This window comes from Phalacrocorax carbo, chromosome 13, assembly GCF_963921805.1.
Source record: "Phalacrocorax carbo chromosome 13, bPhaCar2.1, whole genome shotgun sequence".
NCBI lineage: Eukaryota > Metazoa > Chordata > Aves > Suliformes > Phalacrocoracidae > Phalacrocorax > Phalacrocorax carbo.
The window spans coordinates 5,237,689-5,256,425 of NC_087525.1; the positions used below are offsets into that span (position 1 = coordinate 5,237,689).

The 18,737-nt window shown below is 49.5% G+C and overlaps 1 protein-coding gene across 2 annotated transcripts in view; it reads left to right on the forward strand.

The window, feature by feature from the left end:
- CDH23 (cadherin related 23) overlaps window positions 1-18,737 on the forward strand; it is a 204,714-nt gene that overhangs the window by 33,287 nt on the left and 152,690 nt on the right. For both annotated transcript variants that reach the window (XM_064464641.1, XM_064464642.1), the window contains exons 3-5: window positions 7,026-7,168; window positions 10,428-10,475; window positions 10,714-10,806. In XM_064464641.1, the coding sequence (XP_064320711.1) occupies window positions 7,026-7,168; window positions 10,428-10,475; window positions 10,714-10,806 (284 nt within the window). The remainder of the gene's footprint in view (window positions 1-7,025; window positions 7,169-10,427; window positions 10,476-10,713; window positions 10,807-18,737) is intronic.

Sequence of the window (18,737 nt, forward strand, 5' to 3'; positions counted from 1 at the left end):
GAAATATTAGCATTTCATCTTTTCTTTTAAAAAAATCTTTGGGAAAACATCATGGAAGGATTTTTTTTCCCCCCTTTATTTTTTTTCTGAAAGGTGAAAGACAAAATGAATTACAGGCAAAGAAAAGGGAGCAGGTGAAAAATGAGAACAACAGGGTTTGAATTTCAAGATCAGATCCATCAAATCCTGACACCAAGTGCATCAGAGGCCAGCCTGCTGTGAAGAACTGGGCTAATTGGAGATGCCTGTGCTGGGGTGACTGGGGCAGGCAGCAGGGCTGGTGGCTAGCGGCTAACATCAGGAGTGGTTGTGGGAGAAGGGAATGGCAGGCGATTGTCCCATCTCCCTTCCAAGGAAGGAAGGAGGGGGAGCCAAGGAAATCTGGTGGCAGCTACTTTGGAGTAAAAGCGTGGCGGTGGCCTTCACGTAAGGGAACTCCTTGCTGCGGGGTGTCGATGCTAAAACGATTTTTATGTAAATAAATTTGTGCTGGTTTGAGAAGTTGAATAGCAGCTGAGGGTTGTCTGTGCCAGCTTGTGACCTTGGTTGAGGACCACAGGCACTGCTCTTAGCATAAGGGCTGTCTCCCTGCTGCTTCCCTCCCCAGCGTGCCCAGTGCCCCTGATCCATTTCCCACTGCTGTGTAGAAATGTCTGGCTCTTTATTCTGCAAAACCCCTTGCCTGTCTGCTGAGTTCCCGGGGTGCTGGGAGGCTCTGGACCACTCTCAGTAGTGGTGGCAGAAGACGGAGAGCCAGGAAGCTGTGTGGCGACCGTGCCCACGGATACGATCCAAAGCTTGGGAGGGCTGAGAAACAACGAGCCAAGGGGAAACAGGCACTGGCTTTTAAAAGCAGGGATTAAAAATGCTTTTAATATTAAAGTGTAGCTGATGCCTGAAGTCTTGAGCCCAAAAGCCAGCATAGTCAGTGGAGAGATTAACTCCACTTGCATATGGATCAGACCTTTTCCGAGAGCATCTTATTAAGCAACTAATTAGAAACTTGTCTCTTCTGTTGGATCCTGCCCTCCATCCCACCCCAACCCATTCCTGTGCAAACCCTGTCAGCATCTTGCTCTAGCAGCTTCTTATTCCTGTGACTTTTTCCCTGGCTCTGGGGCTCAGTGCTTCCAAAACACTCCAGGGGCTCTGGGATTCTCCTGGAGAGTTTGTTTTTTCTCCTTTCTCATCCCACTCTTGAAAGCAAAACCAGTCAAGAGGAATGGGGAGGACCCAGCCACTTCGCCTACTTTTCCCCTTGGCAAAATGGAAGGGCAAGAAAAATATACAGGTTTACAGCTGAAAGCAAGATGCTGAGACAGGAGTTGATATATTATGGGGGGAAGAAGTATGCCCCATAAAGCAGCCAAACCTAAAAAAATTAATAAAACCTTAGAAGGAACAAAACAAAAGGCAAGAACACCACCAAAAGAAAAAAAGCTCCCGAGGTCAATCAAAGTTCAAGACTTGGACAAAGAAGAAAATCTGTGTATGTGTGAGAGAGAGGGAGAAGTAGCCGTGATTGAGAGAAAGGAGGCAAAAGGAGACAAGATAAATTGTGATTATCGGGTGGAATCAAGACACTTAACTGCCCTGTCTGATTCCTGAGGGGAAACAAATGAACCCTATAACTTTGCACTGCAGAAGGATAATTTGTCCCCGTTTCTCCAGCCCTCGCTGGAGCCAGGTCGGTACTTGGGCTTGTGGCAGCTCAAACACCACCCTCGGTGTGGCCCAGGGAGAGCCGGGGCGTGTTGTTTTCCTTTGCAAGTGCCCTGAGAGGGACTTCTGACAGATGTGGAACTCCCTGGGCTCTGCACGCCCTGCCCAAGTGGGACCCTCTTCTTGTGGATGATTTCCCAGTGATACAAGCACCCTTATGTGAAGGTGCTTTTGCAATCCTTTGGGGACTCCCGTGTCACTTTGGTGAAAGAGAGGGGGCAGTCCAGCTGCGCAGCTGAGTATCGCCAGGTCAGGTGCTCGCCTTGATCCAGCTTCACCTGTGGGTGGGAGAACAGCACCTTCCCTGTGATCATCCTGGAAAATGGGATTTCTTGTGGTCTGTTGAATGGTGACTGTGGCCCAGGGGCTCCAGCTGTGTGTGTCGGCATTGTGCTAGCCAGCTAGTCTGCGCCTCCTCCCTCGGTGCAGTAAATTGAGAGGGAGGGGAAAAGATATGGGGGGAGAAGTAGAATAAAATAAATCAGTGCTAAAGGAATTGGTTGAAGGTAGCTCACTTTTGTTGTGGTGGTGAAGGAGCCCAGCGTGCTCCGCTGCAGTCGTCTATCACTGCATCCTGAACGCCTGGTTTACACCATACACCTCAACTTAGCATTCTCCCAGGGCAAAGCTTGCAAAAATCAGAATAACAAATGACAAAGTGGTTGTGAAGTCTCATGTAATATTTCAGGGAGCTGTTTCTAATGAGAAACATTTAATTTGTTATTTTGATCTGTAGTTTATGCATACTTTTTTTTCCCCCTATAATGAATTGGGAGGTGCTCTTAAGTTAGGATGGTGATTACTGGCTGATGGACAGGTAAGGGAATGGGTGAAGTAGCTCTTAATTTTTGGTGCCTCACTTGTAAGGGTTTGTTTAAGACGGTATTTTCCTGTGATATGGGAAAACAACACACAGGTTACACTTTAACGTTCTCAGTTGCCCTATTTATGTCCTAATGAAGTTTCCTTTTTCTAACAAAAAGAAAAAGTTGAGGAGGGTGTAGGTGCTGAATGTTCCCTTTCCTTTTTCTACATGTTAAAGCTGTCTTTGATTTTGATATGCCTGGACCAGAGAGCAGTCAAGCCCAGCATGCTGTTTCACAGGGATCTAACTTCGCCCGTCTCCAGACCGGCAGGAGCGAGAACTGTGGGTGGGATGATGCGCTCTGCCTTGTTCTCCAGGTTATCCTGAATTTGGGAACTAAATTCCCTGACAGTGGGAGGTAGCTGCAATGCAAAGAGACGGAGAAGAGTTAAACGTTTGTTTGCTGGCTGATTTGGTGTGTGTATGTGTGTGCGCAAGTGGGTTTGCAGCACACAAACCATGAATGCCGCTGTGATTAGAGCAGGGTGGGATGTGGTTTTCCTATTCAGCAGGATTTTTAAGATTGTTTCTCTTCCACTGAGATGCGACTGAGACCTTTTGGAGTTTGAAGTTTCCCCAGGGAACTGCAGATACCCTGTTGATCTAGGGGTTTTTGAATGAGATATAAAGGGGGAAAGTGTGTTTCTCCCATTAGATTTGGCAGAACAGAGAGGTATGACCCTGGATTTATCTTGTCCTAGTTACTGGCTTTCACTGCCATGGGGAAGGTCACAGTCTTGCTCGTTTCCTGGGGCAAAGAAACCTTTGCTAAGGATGGCTTCAGATGTCCTCCAAAATAAAACCAAACTAGTAGCTTGTTTCATATCAAGGCTTCCAAGGTTTGAGAAAGTGTAGGGTCACTTCGTATCTCCAGCGTTGGCTTCACTGAAGACACGGGAATGTTGCAGGTGAACAGGCTGACTGCAGTTGTTTGGATAAGCTTGTTTTTTCAGGTCTTTGTCCAAAATGTCTTTGATCGTGACCTGTCCCTTGCACCTGTGTTAGTGGAAGGAATTTTTTTTTTCCCTGGTGGTTAATTGTAGTTGCTTTCTTTAAAACAACTAATATTCCTTCCTCTAATAGAAATTTGCTAGGTTTGGGCACTGAGTCTTGCTGTGCTTTCTTGCTCTGGAATAGTCATCCTAAGTCTTACATTTTGTCCTCTTCATGGATGTGCTTGAGAAGGCCTGAGTCACCTTGCTTCATAAATGAAGTGGTTCAAGCTTTTAAGGTTCTTGTTAAGTGTAAAGTATTTTTGCTAGCTCTTGAATATTTGTGGCATCCCTTTGTGTCCTGTCCTGAAGATGATGTGGTCAGCTGAGCAGCTTGCAGAATTATGCTCTTGGTAGAACCAGCTACATACCCTTAAAGTTGCTCCTCCAAGTGCCCAAGCTGCACTGTGGCTCTGCCAGCCAGGGCATGGAAAGAGCTCCTTGTGTGCTTGGGTCCCCAGGCCTGCCAGAATAGCTGGTTTTGGGATACCCTCCTCTGCAGCTGTGGTCCACCAGCCATTTTCAAGGAGTATTTGTAGCGGGGTTGTGAAGACAGATTTTTTTACCAGACAAGCCCAGATTCCCAGGTGCTTCACCTAGCTGTTTGATCCCCCCGTTATTTGCCATGTTGTCACCTGAGCTTGTACGGACAGGAATTTTACGTCATGCTAATAGATCATCAAAGTGATAGTAGATCATCCTAGTGGCTGAAAGAAAGGCTGTGGATGTTACCTATTGGGACTTTAGTAAAGCCTTTGACACCATTTCCCACAGCATTCTCCTGCAGAATTTGGCTGTTCATGGCTTGGATGGGTGTACACTTTGCCAGGTAAACAACTGGCTGGCTGGCCGAGCCCAGAGAGTTGTGGTGAATGGAGCTAAATCCAGGTGGCAGCTGGTCACGAGCGGGGCTCCCCAGGGCTCAGTGTTGGGGCCAGTTCTGTTTAGTATCTTTATCAATGATCTGGATGAGGGGATCGAGTGCCCCCTCAGTAAGTTTGCAGGTGACACCAAGCTGGGCGGGAGTGTTGATCTGCTGGAGGGCAGGAGGGCTCTGCAGAGGGACTGGGACAGGCTGGATCGATGGGCCGAGGCCAGTTGTGTGAGGTTTAACAAGGCCCAGTGCCGGGTCCTGCCCTTGGGTCACACCAACCCCAGGCAGCGCCCCAGGCCTGGGGCAGAGGGGCTGGGAATTGCCCGGCGGAGAAGGCCCTGGGGGTGCTGGCTGACAGCCGGCTGGGCATGAGCCAGCAGTGCCCGGGTGGCCAAGGAGGCCACCAGCCCCCGGGCTTGTGTCAGCACTGGTGTGGCCAGCAGGGGCCGGGCAGGGATGGGGCCCCTGTGCTCGGCCCTGGGGAGGCCCCACCTCGAGTGCTGGGCTCAGGTTTGGGCCCCTCGGGACAAGAAGGGCCTGGAGGGGCTGGAGCGTGTCCAGAGAAGGGCAGCGGGGCTGGGGCAGGGTCTGGAGCACAAGTGTGCTGGGGGGCGGCTGAGGGGGCTGGGGGGGTTTAGCCTGGAGAAGGGGAGGCTGAGGGGAGCCCTTCTCGCTCTGTGCAGCTGCCTGAGAGGGGCTGGAGTGAGGGGGGGTCGGTCTCTGCTCCCAAGTGTCTTGTGATAGGCCCAGAGGAAATTGTGTCAAGGGAGGTTTAGACTGGATATTAGGAAAAATGTCTTTACTGAAAGAGCGGCCAAGCACTGGATCAGGCTGTCCAGGAAAGTGGTGAAGTCATCACTCCTGGAAGCTTTCAAATAAATGTGTAGAAGTGGCAATTGAGTACATGGTTTAGGAGACCTGGGGGTATTGGGTTGATGGTTGGACTTGATGATCTGAGAGATCTTTTCCAACCTTAATGATTCTGTGATTCTAGGATGTCCCCCTGACTGCGGTTGGTGGCCTTGGGACCTGCCAGCAGCTGGGTCCTTGCATGAGTGCACTTCATCGATGTCATATAGCAGTAAATTTTTAATCAGAAAGTCACGTAGTGCTAAGTCAAATGCCTTACAGAAGTCTATTATTTCTTTGCAGTTACCTTTATCTGCCAAAATTGTAATCTCATCAAAGAATAAAATCAGGTTTGTTTGACAAGGCCTATTTTCCATAAAATCGTATTGACTGGCATTAATTATGTTCCTATCGTTTAATTCTTTATTAATGGAATGTCATATCAGCTTTTTCCATTATTTCTGCTGTGATTGATGTCGGACAAACTGGTTGGTGTTTGTCCGGGTCGCTCTGCTTGCAGAGCTGTGCCACCCATTTGCCCTCTGGTCTGCCAGAGCTTCCCTCCCTTTCCCAGGTAGATGAAATTGTGGCATCCATTCTCCTTGGCCAGGTGATTTGGAGTTGTAGGGTGTGCTCGTACTGCCAAAGACAGCTCACGCAGAGGTTGTCCATCCCCCCCTATCCTTGGCACCAGGTGGCCAAGGGGGTGGCCCATCCTTTATCTCCACCCACCAGCTGTTTTCCTCCTGTCTTCTCGCATGTCCTGCTGAGGAGGAGACTGAGGGTGGCTGGGTGGGCGACAGGCAGCCAGCCATGGTCGACCTGCCACACCAGACTTTGAATGCGCTTGGAGGTGCCATGGAGAGGCCCAAAATGGTCTGAGAAGATTCTTAGGGACTGAAATGGGGCTTCAGGGGTAGTGGGCATCCCTTGCTTTCAGAGCAGTAGAAGTCATTCTGCTCTGGGAGCAGCATGGAGACCACAAACAGGACGCATGGCTCCCATGCAGCAACTGCAGAGGGTCTGGGTTGCCTCTCGGGTACAGTCAGGAAGAAATATTTGCAACTGCACGCACGTGAAGGATGGCTGAGCAAGGCCTCTGTTGGCTGGGGTATGCAGGATGCTGCAGGAGATGGTTTCAAACATAATTTGGCAGAAGGGAGTGATGGATTTGTCCCAGCATCTTTCATACTCTCTGAGTGTGTGGGCTCCACCTATGTCAGACACTAGCACTTGCTGCAGCTCTGGTGTTTAAAAACAAACCCCAGGTCTGTGTGTGGCTCCAGGTCCTGTGGGAATCACATCCATGCTCTTGGCCTTGGGATTTTTTTCTTTTAAGCTGGAAATGTTGTTGTGTCTGGTGGTGGAGCCCCTCAGCGGGGGAGAGCGTGACAGAGGCTGGTAGGTGCTTCCCCAGAAGGCATGGGTTCCTCCCCTCTCTTTAGTGCCTGAGATGGCTGTGCTTCTGCCGAGCTAATGTGACACTCTTGATGAAGGTGAGGGAGAAGAGGAGCTGTGGTACAGTTTGTCTGTGCTAGAGAGAACAGTAGGACCATGCACAGCTTGACTCTCCTTGCTCCTGTATAAACGTTTTGAGGTGTTGTAGCACCACGGGAAAATAGTTTGGGGATGATTTAAGGGAGGGAGACAGATAGAACTGAATAGTTTCAGTATTTCTTCCCTCTGTCCTGTTTTCCTCCTGATTTCTTTCTGTCTCTCCCAGGTTCCTCAGTGACTCAGCTGCTGGCCCGGGACCTGGACAACGACCCGCTGGTCTTCGGTGTGGTCGGAGAGGAGGCGAGCCGGTTCTTCGCAGTGGAGAGCGTGACTGGTGTTGTCTGGCTCAGGCAGCCCTTGGACAGAGAGGTGATGCCACTTTCTGCTGAGAGCATCCTCTGCTCAGGGGAGGGGGGGAAAAAATACTCTGCTGGGATAAATGGTAGCGCTCTCCACCTTTCGAGGCAGATGAGATGCAGCCTGGGTGGTGCTCCCCCACAAAGTCGGGAATCCAGGTGTCTGATGTGCCTGTACCAGGGTCTGTGGCTAGCCACACTCTCACTGTGGGGACAGAGGGAATAAGCAGGATCATCTGGTTTGATCTGGCTTGCTGATTTTCCTGGATCCCAGAATCGTATCTGTGAGTTCAAAAGTCAAGAAAATAATAAACGGAGATGATCTACTACAGAGTGGGATACTCATACATTCAGAGAAATTTACAGGTTCCCTCTTAAAACCTATATTCCAATTAAATCCTATTTAAAATGATGTTTGAAGAGATGTGATGTACACCAGCTTATTCAACCTTATAATGGCTTTTCATCATCTTGTGGATCCAAGCTTCTGGATGCTAAATTTGGCAAAACTCTTGCTTCAAAGCTGTTTCACACCATGATATTTTCAGTGGTAGTTTTGGTGCACAAAGACAGGGTATCTTATCCAGGTGGCTGTTTTACAGCAGTCCTGGACCAAGGAGGAAGGGATAGCACAGGAGCTTAGTAAGACCTGGAAAATGCTATATAACTTGGGCAATGTGCTTAATTTCCCTGTGCTCCTATTGCCTGCGTTTAGCACTTCTTTTGCCAGCGGCAGCGGTGTGAAGATAAAGCTCATTAACACACCTCAGGCGCTGGTGGTCCGGGTTGGAACCAGCCAGACGTGGGGATGCGGAGGAGTGGGGCAGTGGATGATGCTCAGGCTGAGCGAAGGCAAACCCAATTTCACAGCTTTAAGAGCGAGGCTCTGGAAAAATAAAGTGTTTTCCTTCACCCCTCTCCCCTCCACCTCCCCGTGCCAACAGCTGCTGGCATGAGTCATAAATCTTCTCTTATTCAAATGCCTACTGCTTCCCAATACTTATCATAACAGCCTTAAGCCAAGGAGGGTGATCAATATAGTCAGGTGGCTTTTGGTGGAGGGTGGGAAGGGAAGGAGCTGAGCAGAGCTTGCAAGCGTAGCTGGGCTGAACCTCGCACCCATCAGCTGACACCAGGGGCTCAAAGTCAGTGGTATGTGGAAGAGGGTGAAGACAGACACGTGTGCAGTTTGGTAGGGATAAGAGAAAGGCGTAAATGACAATTCGTGGTGGAGGAAGCAGGATGGCATGGGCGGGAAGGTAAGGAGGTGGACAGCACACTGGGAGCAGGGAAGAGTGGCCTGGATGCATGTGATCAGAAAGTCAGGGGAGACAAAGCTATACAAGAAAAGTGGCGGGGAAAGAAAAGCAAGAGATCAATTTTTGTACAATGGAGGAGAAAGAGACTTGAAAAGGGAGAGGGAGTCATAATAAGGTAAACGATGCAGGAAAAGGGAAAATAGAGAAAAAGAGGAAGGAGCAAATGTATAGAGGCAAAACCATTTTTAAAAGAGTTTTCACTCCCACAAAGATTAGAAGGAAAACGGGTTAAAAAAAAAAAAAGACAAACCCTGAGTCTAAAAAAAGTATGTGCTAAAATGAAGGGTGGAGACAGAAATTAGCACGTGGCAGCTTTCTCCGATTATTTTATCGGGTTTTAAAAATTAAATGCTCAACAAGTTGTTTGTTCTCTCCTGTTTGGTTTTTTTTTTTTTCTCCTTTCTTCCCTACTGCTTTGTCCCTCACGATGGCACCGATGGGTAGGGGGGATCTGGGGGTGGAAGACGTCGAGGCAGCAGGGTGGGATGTCACGAGGAGCAGAGGTTCTCCTCTCCGTTGGTATTTCAGCTCTTCGTTCTGCCTGCAGGCATTGCCCTGAGGCAGGAGCTAGGAAAGACTTTCTCAGGTTGAATTCCCCAGCTGTTTGGATGGAGGCCTGGGAGGGGGCAGATGTGAGGGCAGGAGGGGGGCACGCTCTAGTAAGCTGTTCCCCAAACCCTTATCCAAGACAAATTGTTACCCTGGTACAAGCAGAGCTCCCGGTCTGGGTACTAACGGTTGCTGCCTGTCCCTGAGTCCATATTTAGGAATAAATCAACCAAATCTGTTGCACAGAGAGCCATTTCAAGCTTGCTTTCCAGCCTTTCCTGCACAGTGCTTTGGAAATACCAAGTTGCTGTGATCAGACAGCTCAGGCAGGGTTGGGTGCGCTGGGGCTGGGAAGGGATTGCTGGGACTGGGGGATGCAAAACACCCGATGGTGCCCAGGTACCGGACAGGTGTGGTGGTCCAAGGCCTGCTGTCCATCCCTGAGTGATTCCTCGGTAAAATGTGGGCGAAACAATCACTGGTGGGAAAGAAAGGTCAGGAAGAGACGGTCTGCCTCCATTAGCCATATCCTCCTGCCCTGACACCGAAATAATCCCCTCTTCCCCATTTGTCCCTTGCTCCAGTACCAGTGACTTTAATATATTGCCGTTTAAGACCAAGTTGTTAATTTAGTTAAAGTAATAAGGAGCAGAGAGGACTACGCCGGGTTTTATTTATGAGTGGGCTTATGGGATTTCAGCCAGCTCTTACTACAGACCCTGGGCTTATCCCAGTGCTCCCAGCTATGTGATATCCCGAGAACCGCTGCATGGTGGGTAATTGGGAAAGCAGCAGCAAGATCTAAGTGTCCTCAGTGAGACTGTGTTGTATTGTCTTCTCACGCAAAACCTAATTACGCAAGTTTTTCTTTGGACTTTCTCCTCTCTTTGCATCGTCCTGTACCCTGCAGTCAGAGATGGTGCCAGGTCACAGTACACTCTGGGTGGAAAACTGGTTTTCTCTGCCTTGCACTTATTCTGTCTCGCGGCTACAAGCAGGCAGCCCGCAGTGTTGGGCGCCGGGCAGGCGTGCAAAGCAAGCTGGGGCTTGGTGGCATGCCGCAGAAGGTTAAACAGCAGGGTCTTCTCATCTCCTTCAGTCTAGTTGTCTGGTTAAAGTGCTTGGCTGCTAGTCAGGGAGTTGGTTCCTTAGTCCCTGCATCCTCCTGACCCGGGGCAGAGTGGCTCTCCCTGCCTGTGAAATACACTGGAGCCCTGCTGGCATTAATATTTCTCAGCGTTTTATACTCAACATAGGTAATTGCACTGAAACGCCCCTTCTCTTCTTGAAGGTCCTGAAAGCATTTTGCATGTAATAATATTGGCTAAAAGTCCCAAGCCTGCCATCTGCAGATAAACACTACGGTATCTTTAATTATATGTTTTTCTTCTCCTTTCCTTTCAGACTAAGTCAGAATTCACGGTTGAATTTTCTGTCAGTGACAGCCAAGGGGTAAGTGTGACTTCTCATTTCATGGTCTATGGCATGGGCGGAGGGGACCGGGGAGGATGAGTGTGGGTTGTTGAGGGACCTTCTGTGTCATGTCAGGGGGTGTCTGGGGAGCGGGACCACCCCTGGCCATGACTTTCCAAAAGCCTAAGTCAGAAAAAGCAGCCACAAGCTTGCTTTAGGTTTTAAATCTATGCATAAAGCTGACCTCCCCCCCCCGTCATTATCCTTGTGGCCACAGGTGATCAAAGGAACGGTCAACATCCAAGTCGGAGACGTGAATGACAACGCTCCACGGTTCCACAACCAGCCCTACAGCGTCCGCATCCCTGAGGTAGGGATCGCCGCAGCCTCTCCCTGCAGCCTGACTTCTGGCTTTTCCCTCGGTGGGCGCGCTTGCTGCCTGGCTGGTGCCGCAAAGCTGCCTGAGGGCCACCAACGTACGGGACTGTCCTCCTGCCTGGACCCTCGCTGTAGCTGAGGGGAGGAGTAGACCTCTAGAGGTTATGGTTGCCTGCAAATGGGGAGAGGCAAAGTGATGGCATTTTGGGTGTTGGGGAAAGGCAGGTGGAAGAGCAGGTTTGGAGCTCAGAGCCTTTGAAGCCTTGGTGGTGTCTTTCCCATGACAAATGTGAGGTTTGAAAATGGCTGTGAATGGGTATCTGTTTCTTTTTCTCTTCCTTTGAGCCAGAGGAGATGTGCAGCTCTTGTCACAGAGGTCACCTGAGGCAGAACTAAATACTTCTCGACACACATAACTTCTGGCAGAGTCCTGCCCAAAGGCTTCTGCCCTTGCTGGTAGCTTCCTTTAACGCCTCTGTAGCAGGACTTTTCCCATGATATCCTAGGAATAAAGTAGGTAGGAAGGGACTACAGAAGATGGTGGAGTGAAGGTGGTTGCTGGCCCTAGGAGGACAAGGTCAGGGTATTATATTTGAAATAGGGGATTAGGAGACCATTTCATGTCCTCCAGTGCAGGAAACCTCTCCCTCTTGCACCCTGGTGCCAGGGCAGAGCCTGTTTTTCCCAGAGCATTCCTCAGGGTGTGGGTGAGGTCAAGTGTGCATCTGTGTGTGTGTGAAATCAAGCAGCCTTTGGTAATTGAGAGGTGCAAACGATTATGTTACAGCGGTTTATTTAATATGCTGACTGCTGATGCCCTGCTGTGCTGGGCTTTGATCTTTCCCTGTCCCTCTTCTCTGAGGATGAGGTTTCTTCATTAGGTTGCTTGTGATGTATGAGCAGGGAGTTTTAGTCTCATCTTTGCGCCAAGTCACCTGAAACCTCCCTTTGAGAATGACACTGGGTCAGAGTCATTTCTTCTCCTCTTTAAAGCACAAACGGTGCAGAAATGACTTGGCAAAAGCTGCACGAGCAGCTCCTCGCTCTCGCCTCTCTTTTTGGGCCTCTGGAAGCTGATGGGTGGCCGTCTTGCCTTGGTGTTGCTCTTCCCGGAGACGGTCTGTCCGTGGAGGTCTGTGAAGCAAAAGGAATGTCAGTAGGACTGGAGGAGAATAGTCTCCTCTCCCCTGCCTTCAGATTTACCTCTGGGTTTGCTATTTACAGCACCTGGTAGAGAGGACTTCCTTCTCCAGGTGAAGAGAGAGATGGAGAGTGGGTTTCTGCATCTCCCCTGGGCGTTGGTGCTGTGTTAAGCCCCAGTCTTTATATACCTGGAGCAGCTGTGCCATATCTCCTCTTGCTTGTTGTCACTTCTGCTCTACGAGCTGATATTGTGAACCTGAAGCCTTCTGTGTTTCTGATCTTAACCTGTGTCAAACCCGGGGAGCAGGGAGAGCAAGGGTCTGGTGATGGTTTGGTAAATTTAGGGCTGGCTGAGGAAAGGGAGCTGCAGGCAGGTGATCTGGACAAAAACTAAATCGAAGAGGCTGAACCCAGAGCCTGTGTCTTGCCTGTCACGCTGCTTTGCACGTGAGCTATGGTTTTGATGGGAGGGATTTCCAGGACCGTCTAATTGTTTGGGGTATAGCAAGCACGGTGCTCCCCCCAGCGCACCCACTTGGCTTCCAGAGCTGTGCTTTTCTGGAGGGTGGCCTAATCTAATGATAAGGCATCATGTGCCAGTTTCTAGTGTCTATCCGTGATCTTTAACCAAGGGCACCGATCAGAGGTAATGAGCCATGAACTCATTGCTCAGCCAGCATCCTGGAGGTACTTCTGGTCTTCTGCTGGGGAGACAGCATTTCCTTGTCAGGCACTGTGAAAGCAAGGGATGGGGTCCCACCGTCTAAGGAGGACCATCCAAGGGCTATGGTCCAAGGGAGATTCAGCCAGTGAATTTACTCTCTGTGTGCTGGCATGGCTCTTGAAGAAGAGATGCCTTCTTGCTTTGAGAGCTTTGCTGGGCCATGGATTGTCCGTGTTGCTTGTCCAGAAGTACTCAAAACCGGAGGTGATGTGGTATGGAGATGTGCCTTCAGAAGCTGAGCCCCCCCAGAGCCAGGGTACACCTTGGATGCAGCTGAGGCTGGGGAAGCCGGTCATGGTAAGGGGTGATAGCATCCCCAGGTCACCCCCATGCTCCAGGCAGCTCAGGCCAGGGCGAACAGTGAGGGCATGAGTAGCAAAATCTGCCTCGAAGACCACCCAGCCAAGCTGAAGGGCCTATAGCTAATGAATAAACAGGAGCTGGAGCTTGGGGATGGAGAACAGGCTAGCAGAAGTACTGGTGCGGCTTTGCATAGGCTGGTTCTGTGCAGAATTGGCAGCTAATGAGGGTTTTTCTCTTTTTAATTTTGAGATAAATGGGTGTATCGATTTGCAGTTGTCCTAGCTAATGGAGCAGCAACAGAAAGGCTATTTAAACCTCACTGCTATTGTGCAGCACTAGGAAAGTCAAAAGAAGAGTGTGCATAAATAAATGGAACATGAAGTAAACTGACCTTTAAAAACAATACTGCCTCTAAATACTCGTCCTGGTGTTTCACGCAGTCCACTTGATTTGAGAATGGGAATTTATTTGGGCATGGGCTGCAAACTGTGATCCCTCTCTAGTGTGGGGAGGGGGGGAGAGGATGCCCAGTTTAACTGTGGGCTCCTCTGCATCACAGCAGCTCTGAATACCCAGACCGGGGATCGCTCATGTGTCAGGCTGATGACGCTGGTCCTCTGCACTTGTCGTGTCTTAATTGTGTTCCCAGTACCTGCCTGGAATAGCTGAGCGCGGGGCTGTGTGTCAGGAGAGGGACGTTTCTCCAGTGTAATCGTCCGTCCCGTCTGGGCAAGGGCGCCCCGTGATTTGCTTGTCAAAAGGCAACGAGGCAGTGCAGACGCTTTCAAGTCTGTAAAGAAAGGGGGGAATCCTGCTAGAATTGGCAACTTAATTCACCAAGCTGGCCTCGACAGAGCTCATTAAGTTCTCGTGTATTCATTTCAGGCTAATGGCTGTCATGCTGACTGCTGTTTGATTTGCTGTAATAGACTTTTACGGCTTTCCAGTTTGCTAGGACGTGTGTGCCTGTGCCTGTGCCCTGTGGTGCTGCTGTAGTACATTAGTTACCTCATGTGCTTGCTACTCTGACCTTCAGGGTTTGTTCTCCTCTTGGATGCATCCCTTGCACTTCACCTCTTGCACACGCTCTTTTTTTTTTACCCTCCTCATCCTCACAGGGCCCGAGGGTACTGTGTTTCTGGGAGTCTGAGGGTTTGGCTTTTAAATCAGGAAAGATGTATTGCTGAGCCTGTGGCAGGCTGTTGTGGCGATGCCTCAGTTTCTGACAAGCCCGATCTGCTTTATCTAATCTATTTTTCCATTTGACTGGATCTGTAGGAAACTCCAGTCTTGTTGGATTGTCATGGTTCAACGGGTTTACGTGAAAGGAGCAAAAGAAGTGGAGCCAAGTCCTCATGTTGGTTTTGTGGTATTTGGTGTGGTGTTGAGATCGGGGTGGACTATTCCCATAGGTGCCTGCTAGGCTCTCCTGTCCCAGCTTCCAAGCATGAGACCTTCTGGGGCATGCAGCCCTCCATTTGCCTTTGAAGTGAACATCCTTATTTAAGCTTATGCTTAAAAGGCATGGCTCTGCAAATCTGTCTTTTGCATCTGCTGCTTCAGGCGCTACACCATCTACAGGACCACGTCCTGGGTCCTGCAAAGATTCCTCAAACGCTGAGGCCGTTGTGTGGTGGGATAAGCAGGTCTAGTACCTTCTTGGGAAGAGCTGTTTTCCCCTGTCGCCCCCCAGCATCCAGAGTCTGCTGATCAAGTTCAAACTGTCTGTGGCCTCCTCGTGGTCCTGGAGCATTGTCAGTCTTCACATGTTGGCAGAAAGGTCACTTAATTGTTGGTTTCTTTGCTGAATGTTCCCTCTGGAGGTTTCCAGTGGGGTTTTCTCTCCCTCAGTGTTCTCCCCACCTCACTCCTGCTGTTACCGTTAACGCACCAAGTGATTTATAAAGTAACATGTATTATTGGGTAACACTTTTCAGCAAAAAGCTGTCCTCAGCCAGGCTCTGGGCCAGAGGCTGCTGTTTTGCACCCCAGCCGTTCATGAGATGCCAGTTGCACCACAGAAAAGTGTCTGTAACTTGACAGGAGATATTAATTATAATGGGGCTCTGTTTTCAAAAGGCGCCCACTGCACCTATAACCACAACCATCTGTGTTGGGAATGTGCTTATCTTGTCTTGAGCTCAAGCAAGCGCCAGTAAGATGCAGGGCTGTGGGAAAGGAGTTTAAAAATAGAAAGGAAAGTTTCTGGGGAGCACGCAGCATTGGCTAGGCAGCTACAGTCCAGCTTGCAGGTGTCGCGTCTCCTGAACTCAGCCCTGATTTACCAATTTATTTTAATTGGGAGGCAGGCGGGCACTTAACATCGACAGCAGTCCCTTCTGCTTGGGGAGTAGCATTTGGGATTGAGCCTTCGCAAGCTGCTGGTCACCCTTTCCATCCTTAATATGGTGGTGTAATTGAAACAGCGGCTTTTATGATAGGGCTTTTTTTTTTTTTTTTTTAATTGTGCAGAAAGATGTTTGGCGGGGAGGGGGAGAGAAAGGAGGGGGCTTTCACTGCCTTGTCCCATTACACAGCCTGGAACCAGACCACGCTAGATGGTGAGCTGGGGCAGGGAGGATCGGAGAAAGCCCCAAAAGCCCTAGCTGTAATTAAAATTATTATTTTGCTTTAATGGTAATAATGTCGGTAATTACATCAGTTTCCCTGCCATCCTGCCTGGGAGTCTTCAGGGGCTCATATAATTCTATTGCAATGGCTCTGAGGCCTGACGCCGCGCATACGAAGCAGCTACAATGAGCGTGAGCTCCCACTTCAGCCCCATTAGCCATTCCCTTGCACGTTCCCAAACACCTTTTGGGGTTGGTTTTGTGTTTTGATGTTTCTTTCTCCCTCCTTTAAATAAAGAGCCTTTAAATTGAAGGAGATGATAACAGAACTGATAAGAAAGATGTTCCTGCCATGTTGCAAAATGGCCTATAATCATTGCTGGCTGCTTTCCTTCCTCGTTTCTGGTTTTTCTTTTCCCTTCTCCCCACTCACTGTTTTCCTTCCCTCCCTGCCCTTATGCTTCTGTGAGGATTTTAGGAACAGCACAAGTAATTTACCATGAATAACTTATCCACCAAATCCAGGCTCCCCCTCCCTCTGCCACCTTTGCACGCACAAAATTTGCAAACATATCGAACTCCTCCACAGCACTTCGTATGCAATTTTGTTTGTTTGTGGTGGGGATTTTTTTGCTGGGGATTTTTTGTTTTGTTTTTAAAAACTTCCTAGAGAGGTGACAAAAAAATTAGTGAGTTATTCAAGCTGCGTTCATTAAACACTGTTGGCCAGTAGCAAGTCAGTTCTCTTTCCTGGGTAGGCAAGCATCTCCATCTCCCCTCCACCCTGGCATCCCATTGGCACGGCCAGGGCTGGGGACTGAGGGTGATCTCTCACCTCTGGTGCCTGTTGGAGGAGTGGGAGGTGAGGCTTTGGCTGGTGCTCACCGCAGCAAGAGAGCCTCTGTCGCACAGGTACGCAACGATCATCTGCAGCGGGCGAAACGTTCATAGAGCTTCCCGAGCACCCTAATTTTTAATTGTGTTTATTGTTGCTGGGTTTCAAAGCCAGCCTCCATCAGCCCTGAGAGAAGAGTTGGCTGACAAAATAACAGGTTAGATCTCCATGCTGTCTCTCTGGCTTCACAGAGCTGGTCACCATGTGTTTGTTTTGATGTTAGTCCTTTCCAGATTTATTTTTTTTTTTTAACTTTTGAGCAACCTTTAATTACTTTCCAGCTTTGTCCAGCAAACTTGTGGAAGCAGCAACATGTTGTGAAGGGTATGCCTTTCCTTTAATAGTCTTAAGTGCAGGTGTGCTGTCCATCTATTAAAAAGCCTTCTCTTAGCTGGATGAGATAATCCCTTTGAGAGGGTTTCATCTGCTCTGTAATCACCAGGTAGAAGATAATATCCCTCAAAGAAATCGTGCCTTTTCCCCTCCTCTCGCAACCCTAGCCTGCATATCCGCCAAGACGGGGTTATTTCTATGCTGGTCGGGAAGATTGAATGTTAAAACGTATCTCTACATGGAGAAAATTGCCAAGCCAAGGTTTTGCCAACAGTGCTGTGGGACGCTCTTTTTCATCAGTAATCGAGAGGCTGCGCAAGTGACCATCTCCTGGCTTGCACTGGCGTGGAAGAGCAGAAAGAAGGGGAGCTGAGCAAGTAGCAAGTAGATAGGGACCGAGGCATGTGAGTAACGCACAAGTCATCAGGCTTAGCCTACTGCGGCGGGTGCAATGCCACGTGCGGTGGCACACTGGGTACGTTTGGCTCTGGGGTGAGTTTGTAAATATTCATGCAGATCTCTGCTTTCCACGTGCAAGCAAAACATAAACGGGCTGTTTAAGTGCAGGGAAGGTTGGGCGCTGTCTCAGGCATTCATTCTGGCTTTTGGATGCTGGCGGTTCCTTCGGGCAAGAGCTTGGAAGCATACCAGGCGGCAGCTGCCATCTTCTCCCTGCTCTTTTCTGCCAGTGGTGAAGGAAGGTGCTTAAAACAGGCTGCAGTGCATTGAGGAAAACAGCGTTTGGGCTAAAGGATTTGCACAGCTGACATCAGAGATGACCGTGGGATTTACGTAGAAACTTTTCTTTTCAAGGGTTGAGGTGTTTAATAGAGAGTCGTGCTGCATCTGTATGACAAGACATGGAGGATTTGAGTGGCATGGCTTGGGTACAGGGGGTTGGGAGGCTTGCGGAGGTCTCTCCTTTCCTTGCACAGTGAAAGCCGTTGTGTGATGAAGCAGGTGCTCAGACCTGGAAGCATTCTTCCCTCTGAAGGTCATCTGTGTGGAGGTGTTTGTCATTATTGCTGATGCATATACTGTGACGCCAGATGGAGAACATCAAAGGGTCTTGAGTGACGTCCTGATGTCCTAGGGAGAAAGTAAGTCTCCACCTCTGGCAGTCCTGTCACTTGTCTGGCTTCACCGGTGAATAGGAGACCCTGGTCCTTTAAAACACATGCCTGAGGAGTGAAATGAGAGATGCAACAGAAACTACTGGGGCGGAAAACTCCAAATGGCGTGGAAGTAATGTGTAAAGTGTCCTGGAGATAACAGTCATTTCCACCAGGCAAAACTTGGGCTCTTTCTGGAAGGATACTGCAGCAAGGGGGGGGCAGCCTGAAAAGTAGAAATAGTTGTGCTGTTCTGAGCAGTGTAATGCTGGGGTAGGTGAAGGGGACTGGAAAGCAGAAAGGGGAGGCAACAGTAGATTTAGAGCTGGAAGGAAAGCTAGTGGGGGCAGCAAGCGATTTGGTGCCTCTGTGTGGGAGCTGTCGTGCTGGGAAAATAAGACTCCTGGAGCCAAGGAAATGATCTTGGGGCAGAGGAAGAGAAAGCGGACAGAAGCATTCTGCAAGCAAGGAGTACCCAGGCACAGAGGATGGAGATAACATAGACACATCAGTAACCATTCCTCTTGGAAGAAATGGGGACAAGGAAAAAGATCCTCTCTCGCTGAGCTCCTGAGAAGCCCCAGGACACATGCATGCTCTCGGGTGCTTGGTAGGAGTTTCTTCGTATGGGTGCTGAGACCCAGTATCTGCCCATCCCTTGCTGATTTTCAAAGCTCTGAGTTTATGGCAGGTGTCCGTCCAGACCCGTCCCCGAGGTCAGGATGCCGTCTGAGCTCAGGATGGCCGACGCCAAGTGATGATGGATCCCTAGGAGCCCTCGGCCCTGCTGCCAACAAGTGACTGGGTTCTCAGGCCAGCCACGCTTTCTCTGAAGCAGAGGCG